General features: G+C 37.8%; 1 protein-coding gene across 6 annotated transcripts in view; it reads right to left on the reverse strand.

The window, feature by feature from the left end:
- The window catches only part of LOC105472767 (glutamate ionotropic receptor kainate type subunit 1), a 404,586-nt gene extending 382,074 nt beyond the window's left edge, over nucleotides 1–22,512 (reverse strand). For all 6 annotated transcript variants that reach the window (XM_071095553.1, XM_071095551.1, XM_071095552.1 and 3 more), the window contains exon 1: nucleotides 22,376–22,512. In XM_071095553.1, the coding sequence (XP_070951654.1) occupies nucleotides 22,376–22,493 (118 nt within the window). In that variant the 5' untranslated portion in view covers nucleotides 22,494–22,512. The remainder of the gene's footprint in view (nucleotides 1–22,375) is intronic.
- Nucleotides 22,513–23,858: the final 1,346 nt, after the last annotated feature.

Consider the following 23,858-nt stretch of genomic DNA (forward strand, 5'->3'; position numbering starts at 1 on the left):
TCTGTTATCACAAGATACCATGTCAGTAGAAACTCTAAATAGCTAGAATTAAACCTTCTTATTCAAAGTTATTTTATTTCCAAATGACTTCACAACTACCATCCCACTAAATTAGCTTTTGTAAAAATGAAATACCTTCTAAAGTGGGATTCACATTTCTGAGCTGTGGAGAACTTCTTTTTATAAAAAACATAAAGAATGGACTTAACAATATATAACTTACTCAGTGGAATCTCTCTGATACGAATTTAATACCTGTTTCAAATGAACCATGTATTTTTGTGGTACATTCACATTTTTAGGCGTGACTTTATTGTGTATAGCAAGAGTTTTCTATAAACTTGTTGCCACAAGGTTGATTTCATAAAGCCATTTCAATGTTTTATATTTTCTTCCAGAGTGCAGAAATTCAGATACTAGAAATGCATAACTTTCTAAGAATTTATATAACCTGTAATATACTTTGTGACATTTTTCGAAGTCATTATTATGTTTTTAGGATAAAAATTGTCCAAAAAATCCCACCCTCTTGGTTTAGTCACAAACTTGATATGGTTATATCATATATATCATATAACCAGGTTATATGAACCTGGTTATATAATTTATTCTCTCCCCTAAATTCTCTCAACTCAAAAATGAGCATAATGTTGACAGGAGTTACTACTTAGAATTACTAAGAAAATTTTAAAAATCCAAATTTACTTATGAATCTCAAATAATTACATGCAAATGAAGTAATGGTAACATTAATAATGGCAATTAACTTTTCATAAGTATTAACCACATTCCCAAGCACTTTGCTAATCCTTTTCATATACAAGCTCAACCAATCTTTTCAAAAGCCCAGTGAAGTAGACATAACCAATCTCATTTTACAGACAAGAAAATTGATGCTAAGAGAAGCTGTGCAATTTTCCCAATTCTTACACATACTTAGATATGAAGCGGAGATTTAAAGGTATAGAATGTTCATAATCAGGCTCCTGAACAGTTCAATATCCACCAGTATATGTTATATCTCTTTTATCTAAATTGAAAATCATTAAAAGCAAGGACCAAGTCTCATCTATTTCTGGCATATTTCATAGCACATAATAATGTAAAGTGTGTGTGTGTGTGTCAATATTTATTTACCAAGCATATTCACCAAGTGCCTATGCTCTGGTAACTAATAGAAAAATACGCAAAACAAATAAATAGATGTTCAGAAACAATGCATATATCACATTATTAAAATGGCATATTACAGAAAACCTAACTGAAATGATTGTGGAAAATATCTGATATATCAAACTAAGCTGCACGCTTATGTTATCTCTATTATTTTTTTGTTTTGTCAAGAGATATTTCAGCCCAATTGCATCCAGCCTCTGTCTAGGTCAGCATTCTGGCAGAGAGCCGATGGCACATTCATAGAAGGTGACTGTAAGAGTATTTGAAGAAGGTGATAAGCATGCAACAGGTGAAGGGGAAGGCAAGGGATATAACTGAGAGTTAGCAACAGCTGTAAGCCACCGGCAACGTATCAATCCTGGGGTAAAGGGTCAAGAAGAGGAAGCACTGAGACATCTGCAGCTTTAGGAGAGAGGCACCCAAAATGAGCTAAGACGCTTGGAGGAGGAACTCAGCCACAGCATCTTACATGAAATCAATAGAAGGGGAGTATAGTAAATCAATAGAAGGGGAGGAACTCAAAGCCACTAGCTGTCCTGCCTTCCAATCTGATGTTGCCTTGCACTGGCCAAAAGCAATATGAAGCCTGAAGGCAAGAGAAACTTTTGATGCAACTCCTAAAAGTCCACGGAGGTTAGAGGTTGGTGAAGAGTGAATCTGGAGGGGCAAACAGAGCATATCCATCATAGTCACTGGAGAAAAGTGTCTCTTGCTGGAGGAAGCATGGTTTGAGTGATTTCAGACTAGTGTCTGTGCACACAGAGGATGCATTCCAGGCTCTCTGCAAGAAGTATTACAGCAATCTGTAAGTAGAGTGAATCTCAGGGCGGTTCATAAACACACACCTACACAACTTGTTCAACATGGGTTGTACTTTCTTGAGCTTGGGAATGTGGGAAACATACTCAGGGCTTTCTTTGTCTTAATTCTTCACTGAGCAAAGGTAGCACTCCCTAAATGACTTACAGGAGAACCAAGAGTTCGCTAGAACACGGAGTTTGCTGTCTATCTAGCTACAAGGAGTAGTTTTAATTTTAGAAACAGCCATTTGATTCATTATTAAAACCGTATTTGTAAATGACTTCTGTACTTTTACAAAGTACAAGGTTGAATAAACCTACAGAGTGGTTTGAAGAGGTTTAATGTGCTAAAAAACAGTCCCTTTTACGGAGCCAGCGTGCTTCAGGATAGAAATTATTTTAAAAATTGACATGAAACAGTGAGGACCTCTTTGTGCCTCCATTTCTTTTATTTGTAAATAAACAAATTAAGTTTTGAATCATTTCTGGCTGACATTCTTTGATTCCCTGTGTTCTTTGACAAGGAATGGGAGCAGGGGAGAGGTTCAGGAAAACCATTACAGGAACAAGGACTCTCCCAGAGGCAGAATAGAAGAATCAATGAAGATTTAGGCAAAGAAAAATATTTCAAATGTTTTTTCTTCCCAGAAATTGCCTGCTCTGCTTCTTTGTTCACAGTCTCTCAGGGGATAATAAGAACATTCTACTTCATTTCTGTATTTCTTCAAAGAGAAGTTTTAAATTTTATATTTGGGGGAGATAGCTATTGGTTAAATAACTAGTTCTACATTGTAAATTTAACTTGAGGAATAGTTTCATTTTCCCATTATTAGAAAGGGCTACTAGGAAAGGATATTGTACATATATCTACCCACACAGTCAAACAAAAAGTATTAATAAAGAGCTAAATTGTCACTGAGTACACATGCCTTTTCAACTTTAGACGTCTGCATATGCTGTTCCCCTAATTGGAGTTCTTTCCTTTTTCTTGAAGTCAGTTTCTAGGAATGACTTCTTTTACAGATACAAACTCACAAACTTCTTATCCTGGAAAAGTTTCTTTGACTTTCTTTAACGTTGTCGGTTTTTCCCATTAGAGGAGCTCATAGAACCATGACCCTCTCATTAGTAATATTTGTCATAGTTTAGAATAAAATATTTATTTGTGTGATCATTTAATTCACATCCATGTGCCTTTCCTACAGCGTGAGCTCCATGAAGACAGTCTACCCTGCTCATTCATGTGTATCCAGTGGTCTGTATATAGCAGACACTCACGAAGCTTGGAGAGCCATTGAGTGAGGTGCATTTTTATGCTTGATTGTGTAACTTGCTGTAGTATCTGTTTTGTGTTTCAGATGGACATGTTTTCAGAAGAGGCACCATACACGCTGGACAAGGGAAGTGTTATCGAAAGTGTTTTGCCATGAGTGCTCCTGATTCATGGCAAAACACTAATATGATATGTGGCTTCCGTTCATACCATCTGAGAATAGGTGATTGATGGTTTTATTTATTTTTCTCTGGAGCAGGATTTCCAAAGCATCTACACTAAACCTGTGCTAGGTTTTGTTCATAATCTCCACCCTAAAATTCAACCTCAGCACTGTTGGCATTCTGGGCTGGTTAGTTCCCTGTTGTGGAGGCTACCCTGTGCATTGCATGATGTCTAGTAGCACTCCTGACCTCTAACCACTAGATGCCAGTAGCAGCTTCCACCACTCCCACAGTAGAAACAGAAATGTCCTCAGACATTGCCAAATGTCCCCTGGAAGAAAAAAAAATGACTCGCAGTTGCATACAACTAACTGTTCTAGAGGAGTTACTTGACAGATTCAAATTAGTATATAAGTGTAATGGAAAGGGTGCTGTTGAAATACTAGTGCAAGGTTTTTCCAACATATTTCACAATAAAAATGACCAGTTCAGCATGTTAGTCCTCATTGCAAGGTCCACTAACATTATTAATTCAAATTGTTGCTGTTCTTAATGGTTTTACTTCACAGTTAAAAAAGTATCTTAATCTGCAATCATTCCCTAGGGGTTTTCAAGTAAAAGTTGAGTTTTCATAAATCAAATAAATAAATTAAAAAATAGGCCAGACTTCTAACATCTAAAATTTCACTCAAGTTCCCTTCGTTTTTAATTAAGTATTTTGAATTTGGTTTTGTTTCTCTGCACATAAGCTCACTTTAATATTGCTATACAAATTAATGTACACTAAAAGCTTGACTAACAGAATTAGGCAAGGTTCTAGAAATTTAGTTGTAGTAAACTGAAAATTTTGGTTTAAAAATTACCATTGATAATACACCTCTTGTATTTCCTCAGGTACCAGGTGCTCATTACTTTAAGATAATCTAAGAATAATTCTGCAGGTAAGTAGATTTACCTTTGCTTTCGATACCCTACTAAAGTTGTCCTTCTGGGTGATACTATTGTTTTGTAAATAAAGGTAGATGAAAGAAAAGATTAGCAATTATCACAGTCTAGATGATGCAGGCTACCAAGTTGGACAACGTGTTTACAAGATGTCTTTTCCAGTCTTGGGTTATATGCAAGATCACTATTAATTTGATTTTGTTCATAAACTCTGACTTCAATTTCTACATCAATAAAATGGTTATATTAGATGTAACTACCTTCTACTTTGGAGTAACGGTGAAGAGATGGTATATAAACCTGTGTATCTAATGACTTGTGTCCAACAAAGAATATCTGAATTTTTAAGTGAATCAATAAAACCATTAACATCTTTATTTTTAAAATAAGTTTCCTATATATTTGTTTATTTCTTCAATAAATGCCAAACACTGTTAAAAAATAATTTCTGTGGGTAGAAGAAAACTGATTTTGTAATTATCTTAAAAATGCGTACCTTTCTAATCTTTATAGCCTTTAATAATTAAATGTACATATATGTTATCGTATAAAAATGATTTATTCTTTAACAACATTGCATGGACACTACAAGTCTCAGAAAAAGGCAATCTTAGAAAAAGAATATGATATATATTAGAAGCAACTTAAATGAATTTTTCATTTTTCTGTACTTTCAACTAATTTTCTTAATTCTTGTATGCTAAAAAGTATACTTACTTAAAGGAATACTATGCATCCATAAAAAAGGATGAGTTTGTGTCCTTTGTAGGCACATGGATGCAGCTGGAAACCATCATTCTCAGCAAACTATCGCAAGAACAGAAAACCAAACACCGCATGTTCTCACTCATAGGTGGGAACTGAACAATGAGATCACTTGGACTCGGGAAGGGGAACATCACACACCGGGGCCTATCACAGGGAGCGGGGAGGCGGGAGGGATTGCACTGGGAGTTATACCTGATGTAAATGACGAGTTGATGGGTGCTGACGAGTTGATGGGTACAGCACACCAACATGGCACAAGTATACATATGTAACAAACCTGCACGTTATGCACATGTACCCTAGAACTTAAAGTATAATTAAAAAAAATAATAAAATAATAAAAATAAATGCAAACAGTTACTTTGCTTAAAAATGACTAAAGTTCAAACTTACAACTTTTGCTGTTGTATTCCTCAGGCCTTTTACACTTCATTTTCATGACTGGGTCTTGCATTTGTATGCCTCTAAGTAAGTCACTTTTTTGAGCAGACTTTTGGGATAAGATGCAGAGAGAATTTCAGAACGTGTTTTATTTCTTCAGGAAGAATCTCAGATATGAGTGTTTGGTGCATAAGACCAGACTGCAGAACATAAAATGGTTTTCTCAAGTCTACACTAGCTAGAAAGCAATCACCCTTTTTCTTTCTTTCTTTTTTTTTTTTTTTGGCCTAAAAGGACTTGTGTACTGATTTACACAATTCTGTGCCATTTGTGTGTGTTTATGTGTATGTGTATGTGTTATACAAAAATGAGTCTTTCCGCAGGGAATTTTGCCATATTTCCCTCTGACTGAGTATGAATTATGCTGTAGATAGATTTATGAAATATAATGCTAATTCGGATGGTCACATATTGACTTGTAGGGTGATACTGTCCTCCTTCAAAAGGCCCTAGTGAAGTTCTTTTTTTTCTCTTCTGCATCTTACTTTTCAGTCGAAATGTCAGTTGCAAGCTTTTCTCAGCCAGCTATAAAGGAGAATTTGTACTTCTGCATAATATCTAATGTACCACATTCATATTCATGTTTGAAAGAGAGAAAACTAGGGAAAGCTAGTAAAACATTGTAATAATAAACATGAAATAGAAGGAAGCTATCATTAACTCAGTTTGTAGCTCAGCTTGGCATTTTACAGATGTGACAGGAGTCTTTAATTTGAACTCAAAATAGAGAAGTGTGTTTGAAAATGAAATATACCATGGAGTTATAATGAGTGTTTCCTTTCTCTCAGAAAAAAAGACAAGAAATTGAACAAAAGTTAAAGGAGTCTTTTCAGGAACATCAGACAAAGATCAAAACCTTAAACCAAACACGCCAATGTTTCAGGTTTTGTTTGCTTGTTCTTACATTTTAAGCGCATGGTAGTACTCTGAAATACGGAGTCTACAGAAAGGTGGGCAAATTTGATATTCAGAACACAGACTGACAAACATTTAGTTATTTCCCTTCAGCCTTATATAATCAATAGTCCTGTTAGATAAAATAGGCTTTTCTAAGAGGAGATGATTAGGATTACAGAGGAGTATCTGAAAGATTCAGAGGGGATAGAAAAGATTTAAGCTTTATTACTGACCAGACTGAGATATACAGAGAAGACTCTAATAACAAATAAAACAACAAAAACATAGTTAAGCAAGTACAAAATACAAAATCAAAGGAAAACAAGAGTACAAAAAATTGGAAATTATTATCTGAAAGTGAGGAGATACATATACATACATGAAATAAGGTTAGATGGAAGAAGGGTTGTGATGAAGTGATGAACAGGTGTATATTTAGTTATGAAGCATTGACCTCATGATATGATGAGCTTTATTCTGTGGTTACTGTAAGAAAGGCTAAGAACAACTGCTCTGAAACCCAATCACCATGGTAGGTATAGTCTACACACAGTCTACTGAACATGTTATTGGTTTACAGATAATCATATATAAGGTCAATGTGCAATCTCCAACTTACCTGTCTTAGAATTTACCTGAAAGACATGCTATTTAAACTTCATGTCTCAAAAAACTTTATTCTCCCCCGACCTTTTTTTTTTTCCCACCTTTTGGTGACTCTTGTCATTATTTAAAACTATTTGCAAGGATTTTCTGAGTAAAACATTGCCTCTGCTTCCAGATGTCTCATCCTCTTAGAGGTGAGGTGGTCTTCTATTTAACAAGGTACCTTATTTGGGTTTCTTAATTTCACAGAAGGACCTCATTCCTACCTTCTGATGTTTATGGATCTGGCTCTAAGCAGAAATGCACACTTAATCATAACCCCTCTTCCTTCTAACTTTCTGCTACTCTCCTTCAGAAAAAGCTCAGACTCAAGGAGCAATCATTACGAATGATGATGAGGTGACATGCAAGCCCTCCATTTCCCTAGATACCATAAACTGAAGTCTAGATCAAACCAAGCTTCATACCAAGACATTTTGTAGAAGTGTTCTTATTACTACGTGATGCCTTGTCATAGAGTTGTATTGAGCACTTCATGAGAAACAAATGTATGAAACACACTACCGATTTGATCGTAGGTATGTTATCTATAACATCACATTGTTTCCCTTTATCAAGATCACAGGATAAATTTCTTGCATGGTTTTTAACCTGAAAAACCTGTAATTTGTTTAAGCAACCAGACTCTGCAAACTCAGGTTTGTTCTGTTTCCCTTCTCAATTCAGCTGCCAGGAAGTGCGGATACAATTTTCTCGTCCACTTTTGGCGTCTTTTCAGGGAAACACCCCTGCCTTAATCTTGCTTCACCTTCACCTCCATTCTCATTAACGTATTTGATCAGATTATAACATATGTATTTCTATAAGCCTTTAAAATATTTTTAGAACAAGACAAGCTATAAATATAAGAATGAATAAATGAATAAGTAAATGACAGAGAGGGTGTGAATACATAAATTAAAACTTCATAGTCTGAAGGGAGAAGAAAAGGTCAACTGTTACCTTGCAAAACCCAGAAGTTGATTTGAAGGATTACTTCACATGAAACAAAAGGCAGGCCAGCCTTCAGGAACAGTACAGCAAACTTGGCATGCTCTCCAGGAATTGTTCACCGATTTTATCTTTTTGAGCAGTATATCAATAATACATTCCACCTCACTTTTGTATCTGATATAGGAGTGAGACTATGAATCTCAAAGTTCCAAATGATGGGCTGCCTTCCTGATTTTTTTATGACGTTCTCAAAAAGTGAGTGACAGATACCGCTCTTTAGCCTTCTTCCCTTGTATGCACATGTAGTTAGCCTAACCAAAGTATAACACTCACTTCAATATTTCCAGTTAAATTAGGATAATACAAATTGCAATGGCTATAGACTCTAACTATTCTAAATTGTTATGCTCTATACCACTCGTTTGTAAATGCTAACTTTATTTTTTTCTAAGAGCCCTTTTAGATATGAAGACATTTCTGCTCACTCAAGTAACTGTAGATAGTTAATCAGAAATACCTAGATAATACAAAGTTAAAAAAAAAAAAACCTTCAAGATATGTATAGTTTAATGTATTTCTGTTAGGATTTCTTTATCGATATTTTCCCTGGATGTTAAAATTTCCCTAGATTTGAGTATTTACAATAATAATCCCTCTGGCCTCACCTCCCTTTCACATGTCCACTCTCTCATTTAAGACACATTTCAGAATTCTCTACAATGGGCATCCTGATTTGAAGAAACCACACTGATTAGTCCAGTGCTTTTTGTACTCTGAGACTTTTGTATGAATTTTGTTAGTTGGTTACTATTTTTCATTCATTCAAATATAGATTTTTAACACCTTTCAATTTAGTTGCATGAGAAAAACAAAGTTGCAAGAAAATAGCACTGAGAAGAAGGTTAAGAATTGTGGCTTGCTTACTGAGTGTTTATTTCTGTAAAGCTTCTGGGGCCTTAGTATTCTCAGTTATGAAATGAAAAAGTTGAACTTTAAGATCTTTAAAGGCTCTGCCTGGTCTTAAACACTATTGTTGTTAATTTATTTGTGCATCTTAAATAGTTTTTTATATATATATTATATAAGAAATTATATATATATACACACACACACACACATATATATTTAAGTCTATGTGCCTTCTACAGCTTGTTCAAATAGATTTCTGGGTCTGATTTCTTTCTCTTTACAATTTATTTACCATTATTATTCCAAGAGGAGTATACTGCTTAGGTTAAGGTAATAATGGACAATTATTTCTAACAATTTTGTTGTGTTTTCTATGCAATTATGTTTTTCCCTAAGGAACTTTATTTGTGATATCATACTGTCTGTTTTCTCACAAATGTTCCACAGATGTAAAAAATCATCAATCCTTCCGAGTTAATTGGAGCCTGGATGATGGCGTGTGTTCCCTGTTGTTCAATCTGACCAACAGGAAAATTCTCAGGAGAAGCAGAACAGATATTTCAAACTCAGTTGTATGTAGCCTCAGAACATCCTAAAAGCATAACAAATTGGCATGGTCTGTGTGGACCTGATGCCTCCCCGCTCCACACCACCAGAATTCGCAGACATTGCCTTGCCTAGTTATTCAAAATGCAATGATAGCTTCATGTATGATTTGCCTCCAGGTTGAATAGGTAAGAGACAGAAAAAAATGCAGACTGGAATCTTATTATATAAATGTGAATTTATCTATGAATACATGTATATTATATATGATATGTAGTATATATTATAATGTGTATAATGATATATGTAATATATATGTAATATATAAACCAAAGGATAATTATAATAAATAATACACAACTATATATGTATTTGTATATAGTTATATATGAATTTATGTATACTATGTAGTATATGTTATATATTCAGTATTTTCGGCTGTAGTGTGTATAATATATGCAATAAATATGCTTAATAATATGTATATGCAATGCTTATATTATATATGCTAATGGAAATAAGCTGTAATAAATGCAGACACATACACACTTATATATTATTTATATAAATATATAAAATATGGGCTGGGTACGGTGGCTCACGCCTGTAATCCCAGGACTTTGGGAGTCCGAGGCAGATGGATCACGAGGTCAGGTGATGGAGACCATCCTGGCCAACATGGTGAAACCCTGTCTCTACTAAAAATACAAAAATTAGCCAGCTGTGGTGGTGGGCACCTGTAGTCCCAGCTACTCAGGAGGCTGAGGCAGGAGAATCACTTGAACCTGGCACGTGGAAGTTGCAGTGAGCCAAGATCGCACCACTGCACTCCAGCCTGGGTGACAGAGCGAGACTCCATCTCAAAGAAAACCAAAACCAAACAAACAAAAAATATATATATACACACACACACACACATATATACACACATATACATATATATACACATATATACATGTATATATGATATATATAGAGAGAATGACACAGAGACACTAGTCCTAAAGCCTAGGCCACGGTTGTTCAACCTTTTGGCTTCCCTGGGCCACACTGGAAGACGATGAATTGTCTTGGGCCACACATCAAATACATTAACACTGAGGAGAGCTGATGAACTAAGAAAAAAGGTTTGGGCATAATTTTCATGATATCTGCCACCAGAGATAAGCAAAAACATCCTCACATTCAAAGGGTTGGACATCCATGGCCTAGGCTTTCTGTTGCAAAGCCAAAAACTGAAATTTGAAAAGTTTGTTGTTATTGTTGCTTCTTTTGTTGCTGCTTTAATTTAAAAAAAAAAGAAACATTGCTTTAAATACCACAGCAGTGTTTACAGCCTGAACCTGAGAGCTGAGATAGACGTGTGATAATACAAGAACTCAGCTCCATCTTTCCTCCCTTTCGAGTTGGGAGACCTGCAGTCAAGGTAGGAGGTCAATAAAATCCCTTAGCTTTGGAGAAAACCCATGCCCACAGATGGGTGGGTCTCTGGGAGTGGAGGACCATGGTGTACAACTGGCCTTTCAAGGTGCCACCAGGAAAGCCGAGATGAAGGCAGGATATAGTAGGACAGAAAGAGCCTGAGATAGCCAGCAGGACTATCACTTCGAGTGGGTGCTGCTGTGTGAGCCACAAATTCCACCCCGAAGAGACTCTAGGTAGGCACCAGCTAAATGAGAGACCAGACGGAAAACACGCCGAGTCTTAAAGGATGGGCAGCAGCAGAGTGAGCCACACGGAGCTACCCAGTCAGGGATTTGGACAGGGAATGCGATGCATTAGAGGCTGATACCCAGGACCTGGTGGAACAAGCTACACCCCAGTGGACGTCCCAGAGGAATGACAGCAAATGCCTCTCCTTTCATGTCTTTCATCTCTGTAGGGAGAAGAGAGAAAATAGATTCAAAATAATTTCCGTTTGAAATAGAAAGCGAGGAGACTCCCACTGGGGCCACATCAAGGTCCTCACTTTGATGCGTGCCAGTTAAGATTAATTACAGGGAAACAAAGTTCCACACACTGGATGCTGCGGCTCTAAAATGTTCAATGTAATACAGCTGCACATCTTCATGCAGCATATCAGCTCATCCCGATGACAATAAAATGAAGCAGATACTGCAGAGGGTATTACAGATATGGAGATCAGCAGAGGCACCCATGTGCGTGCTCACCACTCACTACTCTCAGACAAAGGGTTGGATTTATTAGGAGGTTATGCGACGTGGCCAAGCTAAGAACCACCAGAAGTAGAAGTACTCTCATTCCAGTGCACTTTTCATTACAGCAATCTGCAGGCAAATGTCTGCTTTAATAATCGAGAATCTACAAAATATTATCCTTAACTAATCATTGTTAAACTGGACAAAACACATTAATGGGAATAAAAGTGAAAGACAACTTTCACCCACAATTCTACCATCTTAACAAAATCAATAAAGTTCCCTTTTCCACGTTAACTAACTAAAAGTTATCATGTATAAGCAAGAATGAACTATATAAATTCCCAATCCAAAGTATGTAAAACCATACACTATGGTCTATATTATTTTGTATGCATTTTTTGCTTATTTCTTCTTACGGATCATATTTAATGATTGCTTTGTTTCTTAGGTAACCTCACCTCAGTTAGAATGGTTAGAATGGCTATTATCAAAAAAGACAAAAAAATAGCAAATGCTGACAAGGATGTGGTGAAAAGGCAACTCTTATATGCTGTTGGCAGGAATGTCAATTAGTACAACCATTAAGGAAAAGAGTATGTAGGTTGCTTAAAAACTAAAAATCGAATTATCATATGATCTAGCGATCTCACTTCTAGGTATATATCCATGGGAATTGAAAGAAGCATGTTGAAGAGATATCTGCAGTCCAGTTCACTGCAACATTATCCACAGTAGCCAAGAAACAGACTCAACCTAAGTGTCCATCAGCGGATGAATGGATAAAGAAAATGTAAATATATACAATGGAATACTATTCAGCCGCAAAACAGAATGAAATCCTGTCATTTGCTGCAACATGAATGAAGCTGGAGGACATTCTACTGTTATTTTCTTAACCTTTCCCTCCTGTTGAACATTTAGATGATTCACAATCATTTATAAAGGTCCTTGCCAACTCAGTGGACATGCATGGAAACAGCCGTAGGGTTCAAATACATCCTAAGAACAAAAGGAACAGCACTGCCCAGGCAAATATTGCCTTTAGATTTGAAGAATGGCTCTATCTGATTAATCCGCTTTTAGGAGACAAAGTACAGTAACATCTCATACAATGTAAACATAGCCAGTTCATCAGAATGCAACATCTGTTTATGGATGACTAAAGTATGTAATCCAACATTTTAGAAGTTTAAAATTTAGGAAAAAATAAAACCTTTAAAAGTTATAATTGAGTCCTCACAATGAAAGAAAATAAAAACACTTGATTTTTACCATCCTTTCCCCAATCTGCATTATGAAGTGTTTTATTTTTTCCCCCTCTGGGAATTAAGTATTGATTTTTAAAGGCATATTTAGACAATTTGCTAAGAAAAGTACTCCGTGCAAATAGTTTCCTGCGACTTTTCATTTAAGGACATCAGCACTTAAAGCATCTAACAGAATGTTACAATGCTTGAATCAATATTCAACAGTAAATTATATTTAAGTACAAAAAGTATAATAGCTGAAGACCAAGATGCTAATGGATAGAAACAGCTAATGTCTGATTTTCTACAAACTCACTGCAGAATTCTAAAGAGGATGTATAGCCATCAGATTAGCAATTTTTATATAAAGCTTATTTCTTCAATGATTTTTTCAACATTAAATATTGTTGTCTTTAAGGACACTCTTAGAAAACCCTGCATGTAGCATATTGTATGGCATGAACAAGGCTTTTTCGTTTTATTTCCCTTGATACAGCTGCAGATCTTTATGTACTGCAGAGTAGGTAGAAACAGTAACAGAAGAAACCTTGATATGGGTTGAATCTTTTTAAAACATAGACTTTATTTCTTAGCACAGCTTTAGGTTTACAGAAAAATTGAGAATACAGTACCGAGTTCACATATACTCCACATCTTCTCTCCCGTTATTATTACATTAGTATGGTACAGTGATAAAATTAATAAACCAGTATCAATAAATTATTATTAAGTAAAGTCAATCTTTATTCAGTGTCGTTGGTTTTTACCTAATGTCATTTTGTCGTTGTTGTTCCAGAATTGCATTCAGGATAGCACGTTACATTTTTCTCACTAAGTCTTATTAGGCTTCTCTTGGCTGTGGCAGTTTTTCAGATTTTCCTTGTTTTTCGTGACTTTAGTAGTTTTTATCAATATTGGTCAGCTATTATGTAGAGTCCTACTCTATTGGAATTTGTCCGATGTTTTCTCATTATTAGAATAGGGCTCTAGGCTTCAGGGAGGGAGACCAGATAGGTAACACACGACTTGCACCACCTGTTATCAAGCGTGAATACTATCAGCATAACCTCCCACTGCTGATGCTAACCTGGATCACCTGGCTCTTCTGCTGAGCCAGATTTGCCTATTCTCCCTACTTATTTATTTAATCATTTATCTATATCAGTATGCATTCATGGGAGCATTTCTTTACTTTCCGGCACCATAAGATTCTCCAGAATGATCTCATGTATCTCCCTTCCCAGTCCTAGAATAATACATTTTTTTTTTCCTCAGGAGCCCTGGGTACCAGGAGTGCTCATTGTTACTGGGGTATCATTGTTCCTAAGCCCTCTCAGCAGACAGAGCAAGGAAATACATGTGTGTGTATACTAACCCATGTATAGGTTGAGTTTTAATCAATCATTAGATAAAACAGGTGTTTTGCCTTAAGATTGTCTGTGCTCTTTGACTTGTTTAGTGTAAAAAATAATGTTTTAATACTTTTTTGAATATTTAAAAGGAAGTAGTAAGTCGTAGTGAACTGTTAGTCTCCAAATTGATAACTGATGGTAATAATAACAATTAACCATTGGATTTTTGTTAAATAAAAACACACAGGCATAATTCTGATATAAAGATCTGCATTATCACACTTCCCTTGAAATTTAAAGACAGTAGATAGGCTGTTATACGGTTGCTTTATTTTGTATTTTTGCTTTACCTAGCCAGGATACTAGTGAAATAGTAACTAATCGAAAGACAAAACATGACCTAATCTTTCAAATGTAACTGCTCTACTTGACAAATGCGCCAAATAATATTTTTAAAAGCTAAAAGAAAATCTTTTGAAGCTGTGGGAGGTGTTTCTATGAGATTAATTTGTGGCCAGTAGTTTACTTATTATTTAGTCAATATCATTGCTTGTTAATTTCAATTTGTGACTAACCTTGCCTTAGATTTCATTATGTACTTTAGAAAATTCCTAGTTTTTTAGTAAGAAAAAAGTAAAATATTGTCCAAGTAACCTGGGAAAGTTATTCTAAAGAGTTCATTTTTTTCAGTAGTTCATAAATGAGATTATAAATTAAATGTTTTTACTTCTTTCCTTTTCTAAATTTTCCTTTCCAGGATTATCTATTTTTCTAATTATTTTATTATTTCGAACAATCAATTTGATTATTTTAAATAAATTAATTGGAAAAACAATGACAGTGCCGTATAATAAGTAGGGAGTTTCCAATTAGATACAACAACTCAATCTCAGTAGTAAATCAAGATAAGAAATTAATACAATTAATTTAGCTGAAATACATTCCTTTTCATTTGAATGCTTTTGTTTCACCATGACAATTTGTCATTTAAAAAATCAGATAAGCGTTTTAAAATAAAGAATAGGTTAAATGTTAAATATAGACCTTGAATTTACCACAAATTACTTTCCTGGAAAAGATATTATAAGTCTAATACGAATTTTCAATTTAAAACAATGTTAAAAAGCAAGTCTAGTGGAAAAAAAAAAAGAGAAAAAGAAAAGGAAAATGGCCCCAAATCACATTTTATGCTAATAAAATGGTAAACCTTTAGAATAGATTGTGTGGTTTTAAGAATATGTTCTAAATAAAAGAGGGCGATCAGTATTAAACAACTAAGTATACTTTCTTAAAGAAAAAAATATTAAGCATGCAAAATATCTGCCACCATACTAAGTGTTATTTTTTAATTCATTTTTATTTTTATTTTAAGGCGCGGGTACATGGGCAGTATGTGCAGGTTTTTACATAGGTAACCGTGTGTCGTGGTAATCTTAAACCTTTAAGAAAATGTTCTGAAATTGGGAATGGCAGACTCTGGCTTAGAAGGAAGCAGCTGCAGGATGTATGGCCATGTGACTTTGGCTGTGTGTGCTGAAATTGCTGTGGTTTTACCGGTCAGGTGTGCTCTGGGGAGCATAAGTTGAGTGGGACATTAATAGCTACGATTCAAATAAGGGTCTTCCAATAGTAAATATGTGAAAGACATTGGGTTAAACAAAAGAAACAGAGTGTTTGTTTGTTTTGCTGCAGAATTTCAAAAAGCCTTTACTATACAAATGTGCCTCATGAATCTCCAAGTAAGAACATTTCCCCCAGCTTACTTGCTCAAATAGGTGATTGTGGAGCACAGAACTCTTACCCTGTTCATTAACAGAGAGAGAGAGAGAGGGACAGACAGACACGGCGAGAGAGAGAGACAGAGAGAGAGAGAGGTAGAGAGAGAGAGACAGAGAGAGAGGGGGGAGAGAGAGAGACAGAGAGAGAGAGGGAGAGAGAGAGAGACAGAGAGAGAGAGGGGGAGAGAGAGAGGGAGAGAGAGAGAGACAGAGAGGGAGAGAGAGACAGAGAGAGAGAGACAGGAAGAGAAAGAGACAGAGAGAGAGAGACAAAGAGAGAGAGACAGAGAGAGAGGGAGAGAGAGAGAGACAGACACAAGGAAAGAGACAGAGAAAGAGAGAGACAGAGAGAGAGACAGAGAGAGCGAGAGAGAGAGAGAGAGAGAGAGACAGAGGGAGAGACAGGGAGAGAGAGACAGAGAGAGAGAGACAGGGAGAGAGAGAGGCAGAGAGAGAGACAGAGAGAGAGAGGGAGAGAGAGAGAGACAGAGAGGGAGAGAGAGAGACAGAGAGACACACAGAGAGACAGAGACAGAGAGAGACAGAGGGGGGAGAGAGAGAGAGAGAGAGGGAGAGCTATCTTCCTCAAGATCGAAGGTATGCCATGCATTTTACAGATGATGTATTTTATTCCTATGATAAACCATACATTTGTCATTATTATTTTCTCTTCCATAGATATCAAAACTGAGAGTAACAAATTAAATAATCTTCTCAGTTTCAGTCAATTAGAAAAAGGCAGCTGGAAATATGAATCCCCTTCTCCCTGAAGTCCTCCATTACTCTTTCTTCTAGTCTAAATAGCTTTTGGAAAATTTTAGAACATAAATAATATATCCTATGTCATATGGATAATTATCAGTGAAACAACAAAACAGAATTGAGATCTCCACTGCTCTTTCTTCTAGTCTAAATAACTTTTGGAAAATTTTAGAATATGAATGATACTTCCTATGTTATACGGATAATTATCAGTGAAACAACAAAAGAGGATTGAGAGATTACCACTACTACTGTCCCCATCAACCCTTCCTCTAAACCCTTCCCAGTTAACTGTACACTCTGACAACAGTGTGTTTGCCAGGCATAAGTAAGTAGTAAGTCTTCCTCTCCAACTTGATTGCATTCTTTGAACTCTTTCAAAAAAGAAATTCTGGAGAGTTCACTGATAATATCCGTTTTTCTCTTTGCTAGTTGTCTCACATATAAATCACACTCACTTTTAAGTAATTTGGTTACCCTGAATAACCAAGAACAAGAGTTGATTTCTTATATTCGATTTCCACTTAGTACACACAGTGAAAGGGGAAAGATCTGCTCATTTGCAGAAACATGTTAACATTAGCCAGGCACTCCCCTTTATGTAACACCATCAGATACTTTCTAGATTTTTCCAGTGCCCATCAGAGTTTTCAAGTTCATGTTAGGACCAATATAGTGTATACTAAGCTGAAATCAAATATAAGAGAAATGAACTCTTGTTTTAGTTATTCTGGGTAACTAAATTACTTAAAGTAAGCGTTATTTATTGTTTGAATACACACTTATACTGTGTATACTTGGCATACGTAAGTCTACACACAATATGGCATAATTTAATGCAAGGAACTCAAAACCTGAGACCAGAATAGCTAGTTTCAATTTCTGGTGTTTCCACCAGTAATAACCGAACTTCCGCAAAGTCACTATCTCAATGAAAACCAGAGATCACAAACCTTACAAGAAAAGTAGCTGAAGTTGAGGTCTATGCAATGTTAACATTAGGGCCATAAAATCAATATTAAATGAAACGATGAATGACACAGGTAAAATTGTTAAGGGAAAAGATCTGCTCATTTGCAGAAACATGTTAATATTTGTCAGGCACTCCCTTTTATATCACACTATCAGACACCTTCTCTTTAGATTTTTCCGGTGTCCATTGGAGTTTTCAAGTTCATGTTAGGACCAAGATGATTTTGAAGACACAGGTGCTTCTCTCAGTGACTCTACCTCCAGCCAAAGAGGTCTTCCTAAACACAGGCAACTCTCCTCTGAGTTTCTGAGTTTCTTCTAAGTTTGGCAGCATGTACCACTCTCCACACTCTACGCATTTGGAAGCCAGAACTTATTCCAAGTTGACTATGCAATTGATGTAATAAATCAGTGGCAGAACATTAACTAAGAACTCTTCGAGAATAATATTTGAAAAAAATTTTAAAGTGACCACATTGAAAATCTGATGAAAAACGTCAGCAGTATAGATTGCAATTGTCAGAATGCAAACCTCAAGGGGCAGATGCTGTCCATTTTATTCACTGGTGTACATCCTGCAATTTTATAAGTGTGTCTGGCTCATGCTAGGGAAGTGAGAACTCAAAGAATATTTGTTGAATGAAGAATGAATATTAAAATGATGAAAAAACTAAGTGCCTAAAAATAAAGGCATGGGCCTGTACACACTTATGTAAAAATATGAACAAATAAAAATATTACTTGGAACTTTGGGGATCTTTGGGTTAAAATATCCAAAAATGATGCTACAGCCAAGGTAATGATTGACATAAAATAAATTTGGACTTCTCCCAAGGAAATAAAAGCATGTGAACAATGATATTGTTGCTATGGCTTTCCACACTATTCATATAAAACTACACAATATTTCTATTTTTGTGATGTACTTAACTACACAATAGTAACATCTTTATTTGATGGTTTGTTGGCAAATTACAGAAATTAGAGTATTTCATCTTCCCTTGTAAAATAGGAAAGGCTGATACCATTACGGCTACTTCACAGATGAAGAGATTTAGGCTCAAGGCTATTAAAGGCCTTATAAAGATACACTGATCAACTGTTAAGTCCCTGTTTAGGAAGAAAATGTAAATAATTAAAAACTAGAAGTAAAAACAAAATAACAACAGTAATACTACAACAAATGTATCCAGATATTACTCAAAGCCCTTTCATATTGAGCTCTTATCAATGACACTGTGAGGTTTGCAGTAGTTTTAATTCAATTTGTCAGATGCAACAGCAATGGCCTGGTAAGACTAAATAACCCTCACTCACTCATCCATGTATCTAGTAAATCGTGGAGGTGGGACTCAAACCTATGCTTTCTGACACCAAAACATGCTTCAGAAAGCCTGGCTGCCCACTACTCAATTCTTAATCCTGTTTTTACCATGACCTCTATAATTGTATGTGTTGAGATGATGCACACAAATATATTATCGATCTTTCTGTAATTCTTATTATAAATATTACACATCTGCCCTAAAATTGCACATGCACTTGGAATGTTTTTTCAATTAGTGGTGGTGGGCCACATCTACCAAGGTTACCTAGATCCTGTTTTAACCATTAGTTATAAGTCAGCTGCCCAATTAAGGAAGATATTTGTGATTGTGAAGCTCACAGACCAACTAATTGCGTATGTCAACTAACTGGTTGTTGATATACACTGGTGTATACAGAGAGGCAGGGATGACCCCAGCAGCTCCACACAATTCCCAGCAACCAGCTATATTTCTCTTCTGTGCAAGTTGCTGGGAAACTTCTCGAGTGCAGAAGTAATGTTAAGGGCACCACTAGCCTACTGGCCTTCTCTGTCTCTTAACTGTTGCATAAGATTATAAACTTTCCGATAGACATTCACAGTGTATGCTCAAATCATGTGTATATGTGAACTCAGTGCCCTCTCAAATATTCAGTATGCATGAATTTTATCTTAGCTTTTCTCCTTTTCTCCAAAGCTGAAGCTTAAGCAGACACTTTGACAAGAAAAGTAGACCAGTAATTAATTCATTCAAGCATTTGAGTGCCTTCTCCATATGAGGACCCAGTACTGAGTGCCTACTGATTTTGCTATACTTTACTTTGAATATTTTAAGTCACTAAAAAACGTGCCAGTTCATAATCTAGAGACCCTTTTTGTTGATTGGTTGATTGTTTAGTTGATTGATCGGTTGCTTGGATGGTTGACGGTTTGTTGGAAAGAAGGATGGGACAGGATATGATAAAGAATATAACTCTCCTTTCTCTTTCCTTACACACACTCATACACACACATAAACTTTGGCTTAGTCCCCAACCCCTTTTATGTTAATTTTTTGTATTCAGTATTGCACTTGACTGACACAAGAAAGTCACTGTAGAGAAACAGGTTTCCTCTGAGGTAAAGCTGGTTTCCACAGTGCTAAATTGCTCGTTTAAAAGCATGCATTGGTCCTTAGGTGCCTACAGGGCAACAGTGCTCACATCAGCCACAGATCACTCCAGGCCAGAAGGAGTAACATATTTGTACTGCACATAAACAACACCAGGCCAGGCCATGCCATTTTATTTCATGCATGTTGGCTCACATTTAGAAAAAAGAAAATCTCATTATCTTGTGGCATATGTTTGTAAGGTCAGTGGTTGGTTGTTTTCACTTTGAAAACTACTTTTACATAGATGATTGTGATTGCTTGGAGCTTAGACAAATACTCAGATCTGTGAACAAATATGTCTTAAAGCATCCTTTTCCCTTCTCCTCCTGAGTTCCTTTAGGTGTGGGGGATATAGGAAAGGAAAATGCTACCTTATTCTTGTTATACGGGGAGGAGGAACACTGGCTAGCACAGCCATTTCTAGCATCCCTAGATTTGTCTCTTTCAAAAGGTAAAATACATAAGCAAAACCCCAATTAAGTTAATAAGTATTGGAGATTATAACACACGCACACTCATTCCTTACTTTGTATTGTTCAGAATTTTTTTTTTTAACCAGGGTGAGTAGAGTTGATTGCGTTCCCCAAAACCCAGGATGTTAAACCTAGAACTTATCTCAGGTAAAGGATATTTCAGTTATGTATAGTAGTAAGTTTTTTTAAAAAATAAATACTTTGAATCTGTTTTAGAAAAGACCCTAAACTATCCAATACAATGCACATTAAAATTACCCATAGTCTAGAAAAAACATGTCTGTAGTAAAAGTTAGTATTTGGGATCTGCAGCTCAAAGTAGCACATTTCTATTTTTCTTTTAATGGGCATGTTCAGTGATTAAAAAAATAAAACCCACTATGTTCTGAATTTTTGTAAAGGGGCTGACTGTAGGTCAGAGCTAGCACAGTGAGAAATTTCAACTGCTCAGGAAGTGCCACTATGCCGCTGCCTGGCACTGCTCCTGGCATATTCTGTTAGTTCCTGGAAAGGGTGAGTTAGAAGTCCTCAGAGATCAGGGCTTCACTCTTGTGGTTGAAAGTGGAAGACAGGAGAAGCTAAGAGACCCATGCGATGTCACAACTTCACCTGGGGCTCCCTCTGTGACTGTGTCTCTAAGAAGCCCGATGGGTTGGGAAAGGAGGAGGGCAAATGAGATTAAGAGAACAATAACCGGGTTTGGTTTGAAAGGCGAAGAGCTGTGTCAACCCTCAAAGCTCAGAAATTGCCCTATGCAGCCACAGACCAAACCTTGGTGGTGAGTGCTGTACATTTATGGCTGTGAGTCCACGCCCCTTCCACTGTCCTTGCCTTTTGTCATCTTTGGGCTGCCCACATTTAGCCTTCCAGTGCCTTTTTTAAAATCTCATTTGAGATCAGAGCCCTGAATCTCCTACGAAGCTACCTGGACTGGGAACTGGATCGTGCTCAGTGGCAGGCAAGCGGGCAGATTAGGGAGCAAGTGGGAAACGTTAAGTGTCTGCTGACGTTGCTAACTGACCGTCCTTCTCACTCTTCGAATCTTCAGCTCGAAGTCAGATCTGAACCCTGCCCTAGTCTAGTGGAACCCGTCAGACTTGGCAGACTCCATGTGGAAGAACCCAACTGAGGCATAAAAACTTGGAGGCTCTGGGGTAACAGGCTCTAGAATATTCCCATACCCCTAGTGGTCCGTGTATTCTACTCTTGAGATTCGTGCATACTCGCCAGTGCCCAGAGCCCAGGTTGCCAGGCACCGGGACTGCGGATCTGGACTGACAGACGCCCACCCAGGAGGCTGGGAGAGCTCATGTCTGCACCCAACTCAAGTGGCTGCGGCGGCGCGCGATCCCTTGCCCAGAGTAGGGGTGCCCGTCCCTGCGAACCTGGATCCCCGCACTCTAACCCGCGTTCCTGGAGCCCAGATTGAAAACCCCGCCAACTGTACCTCCCTGGAAAGTCCGGCACCCTCTAGGAGGGAAGCAGTGACGCGGCTCCTGGTTTGCTGTGTAGCCTCCCGTGCGCACTGACCTCCACCTTCCCTAGCTCCTGCTCCTGCGCCGCCGCGCGCTGCCTCGCCCGGGACCCGCTACACCCGCGTTGGTGCCGCGAGCTACCACGTCTCTCGAGCAGGCAGCCTGGGGCTCACTCACCGATCCTGAGTACTTGCGGGGCAGTCTGAGGGAGGATACAGCAGAAGAAATAGAGGAGTGCCCAGCTGGTGTCCCTGGTCCAGAGCCCGGGCTGGGCGAGGAGTGTGCCGAGCTCCATCTTCCTAGCTTCTTAATTCATGCCGAGATACAGCCGCTGCCGGACGCCCGAGAGATGCACCCAACTTGGGCCGGGTCCCCGCCTCATCCTCTCTGGATGCTCCGGTTCCAAGCACGCTGCGCGCTCCCCACGGAGCGAGCTCTAGGGAACCCGCGTGGGACCGCGGAGCTAGCTGGCAAGGCTGAGCTCGCTCGGGGCTCCTCACTGCTGTCGCTAGCCCATCACGGCTCCTCCTCCTCCTCTTCCATGGGCCGCAGACCGCGGAGGATCAGCGCTCTCCGGCTCCGGGAGCCAAGAGACGATCTGAGGAAAGTTGCTGCCCCAATCTGCAGGAACGTTTCCCTCATTCGTTCTCTGGTCAGATGCTAAAGTGGGGGGTAGGCGCAGACAGAGGAGGGGAAAGGGGGAAAGAAGACTAACGAAGAAGGAGAAAGAGTACTGGGTGAGTTGGTGCAGGGGCTCTGAGCAAGCCTGATGAGTTCCAGCAGGTTAACTGGGAGCAGAGCCACGTTCTGGCCTCTCTCAGTCTTTGCTTTCCTCCTTCCCTCGCTGGCCCCACCCTTTATTTACTGCCCGCCCCAACCCCACTGATCAAGATACTCGCGCGCGCGCACACACACACACACACACGCTCTTTTTCTCTCCCGCAACTTTGCACTCTGCTGCTGGGAAGTCGATCGAGTGTTGCATTCTTAAGACAGATCAAATCTAAACTATTGGTCCTAGTAGAGAAAGCCTCTGCTGTCCGCTGTGAGTGGCAAGGAAGCCTCCTTGGTAATGTCCCTGTGCACCTGTTAGCGGGTCTTATAGACAGTCAGGTATGACTCGACCCATCATTTAATGGAAAATCGCCTCCAATATTTTGGAAAATATGGGGGCTGCTGTTTTAACTCTCACAAGGATGAAGAAGAACAGGGGAAGGGGGAGAGGAATGAGAAGGCTTCAGTACTCCAAGATTATAGTGGCTTCATTCCTATTTGGACCCGAGATAATCTCTTGCAAATTGCTTCCATTTACACGTGCCACTGAGATCGAAGCAGCCTCCAGCGCCGCTGCTTTTCTTCATTTCTTTTAACTGTCAGGTTTGAACACTGAAAGATAGGCTATTTTAGCAATGTAGGTTTGGAGACTATTTCTTTGTAGAAGGACAAGGACACTTCCCTAGGGAAATTAGCATTTGATTATGTTGGCTTAATTTCTTTCGAGTTTTGTGGGGAATGTTCTATATAAATGTTTGCTAGTTCTGTATTAACATCTCTTTTTTAAAAAAACTGAGTATAGATTTTGAAGAACTGACCTAATCCATATGAAAAGTATGTCCACAGTTATATGGGCCTAGAATGGGAAACAATTGCAAAAGGAATC

This window comes from Macaca nemestrina, chromosome 4, assembly GCF_043159975.1.
Source record: "Macaca nemestrina isolate mMacNem1 chromosome 4, mMacNem.hap1, whole genome shotgun sequence".
NCBI classification, from domain to species: Eukaryota; Metazoa; Chordata; class Mammalia; order Primates; family Cercopithecidae; genus Macaca; species Macaca nemestrina.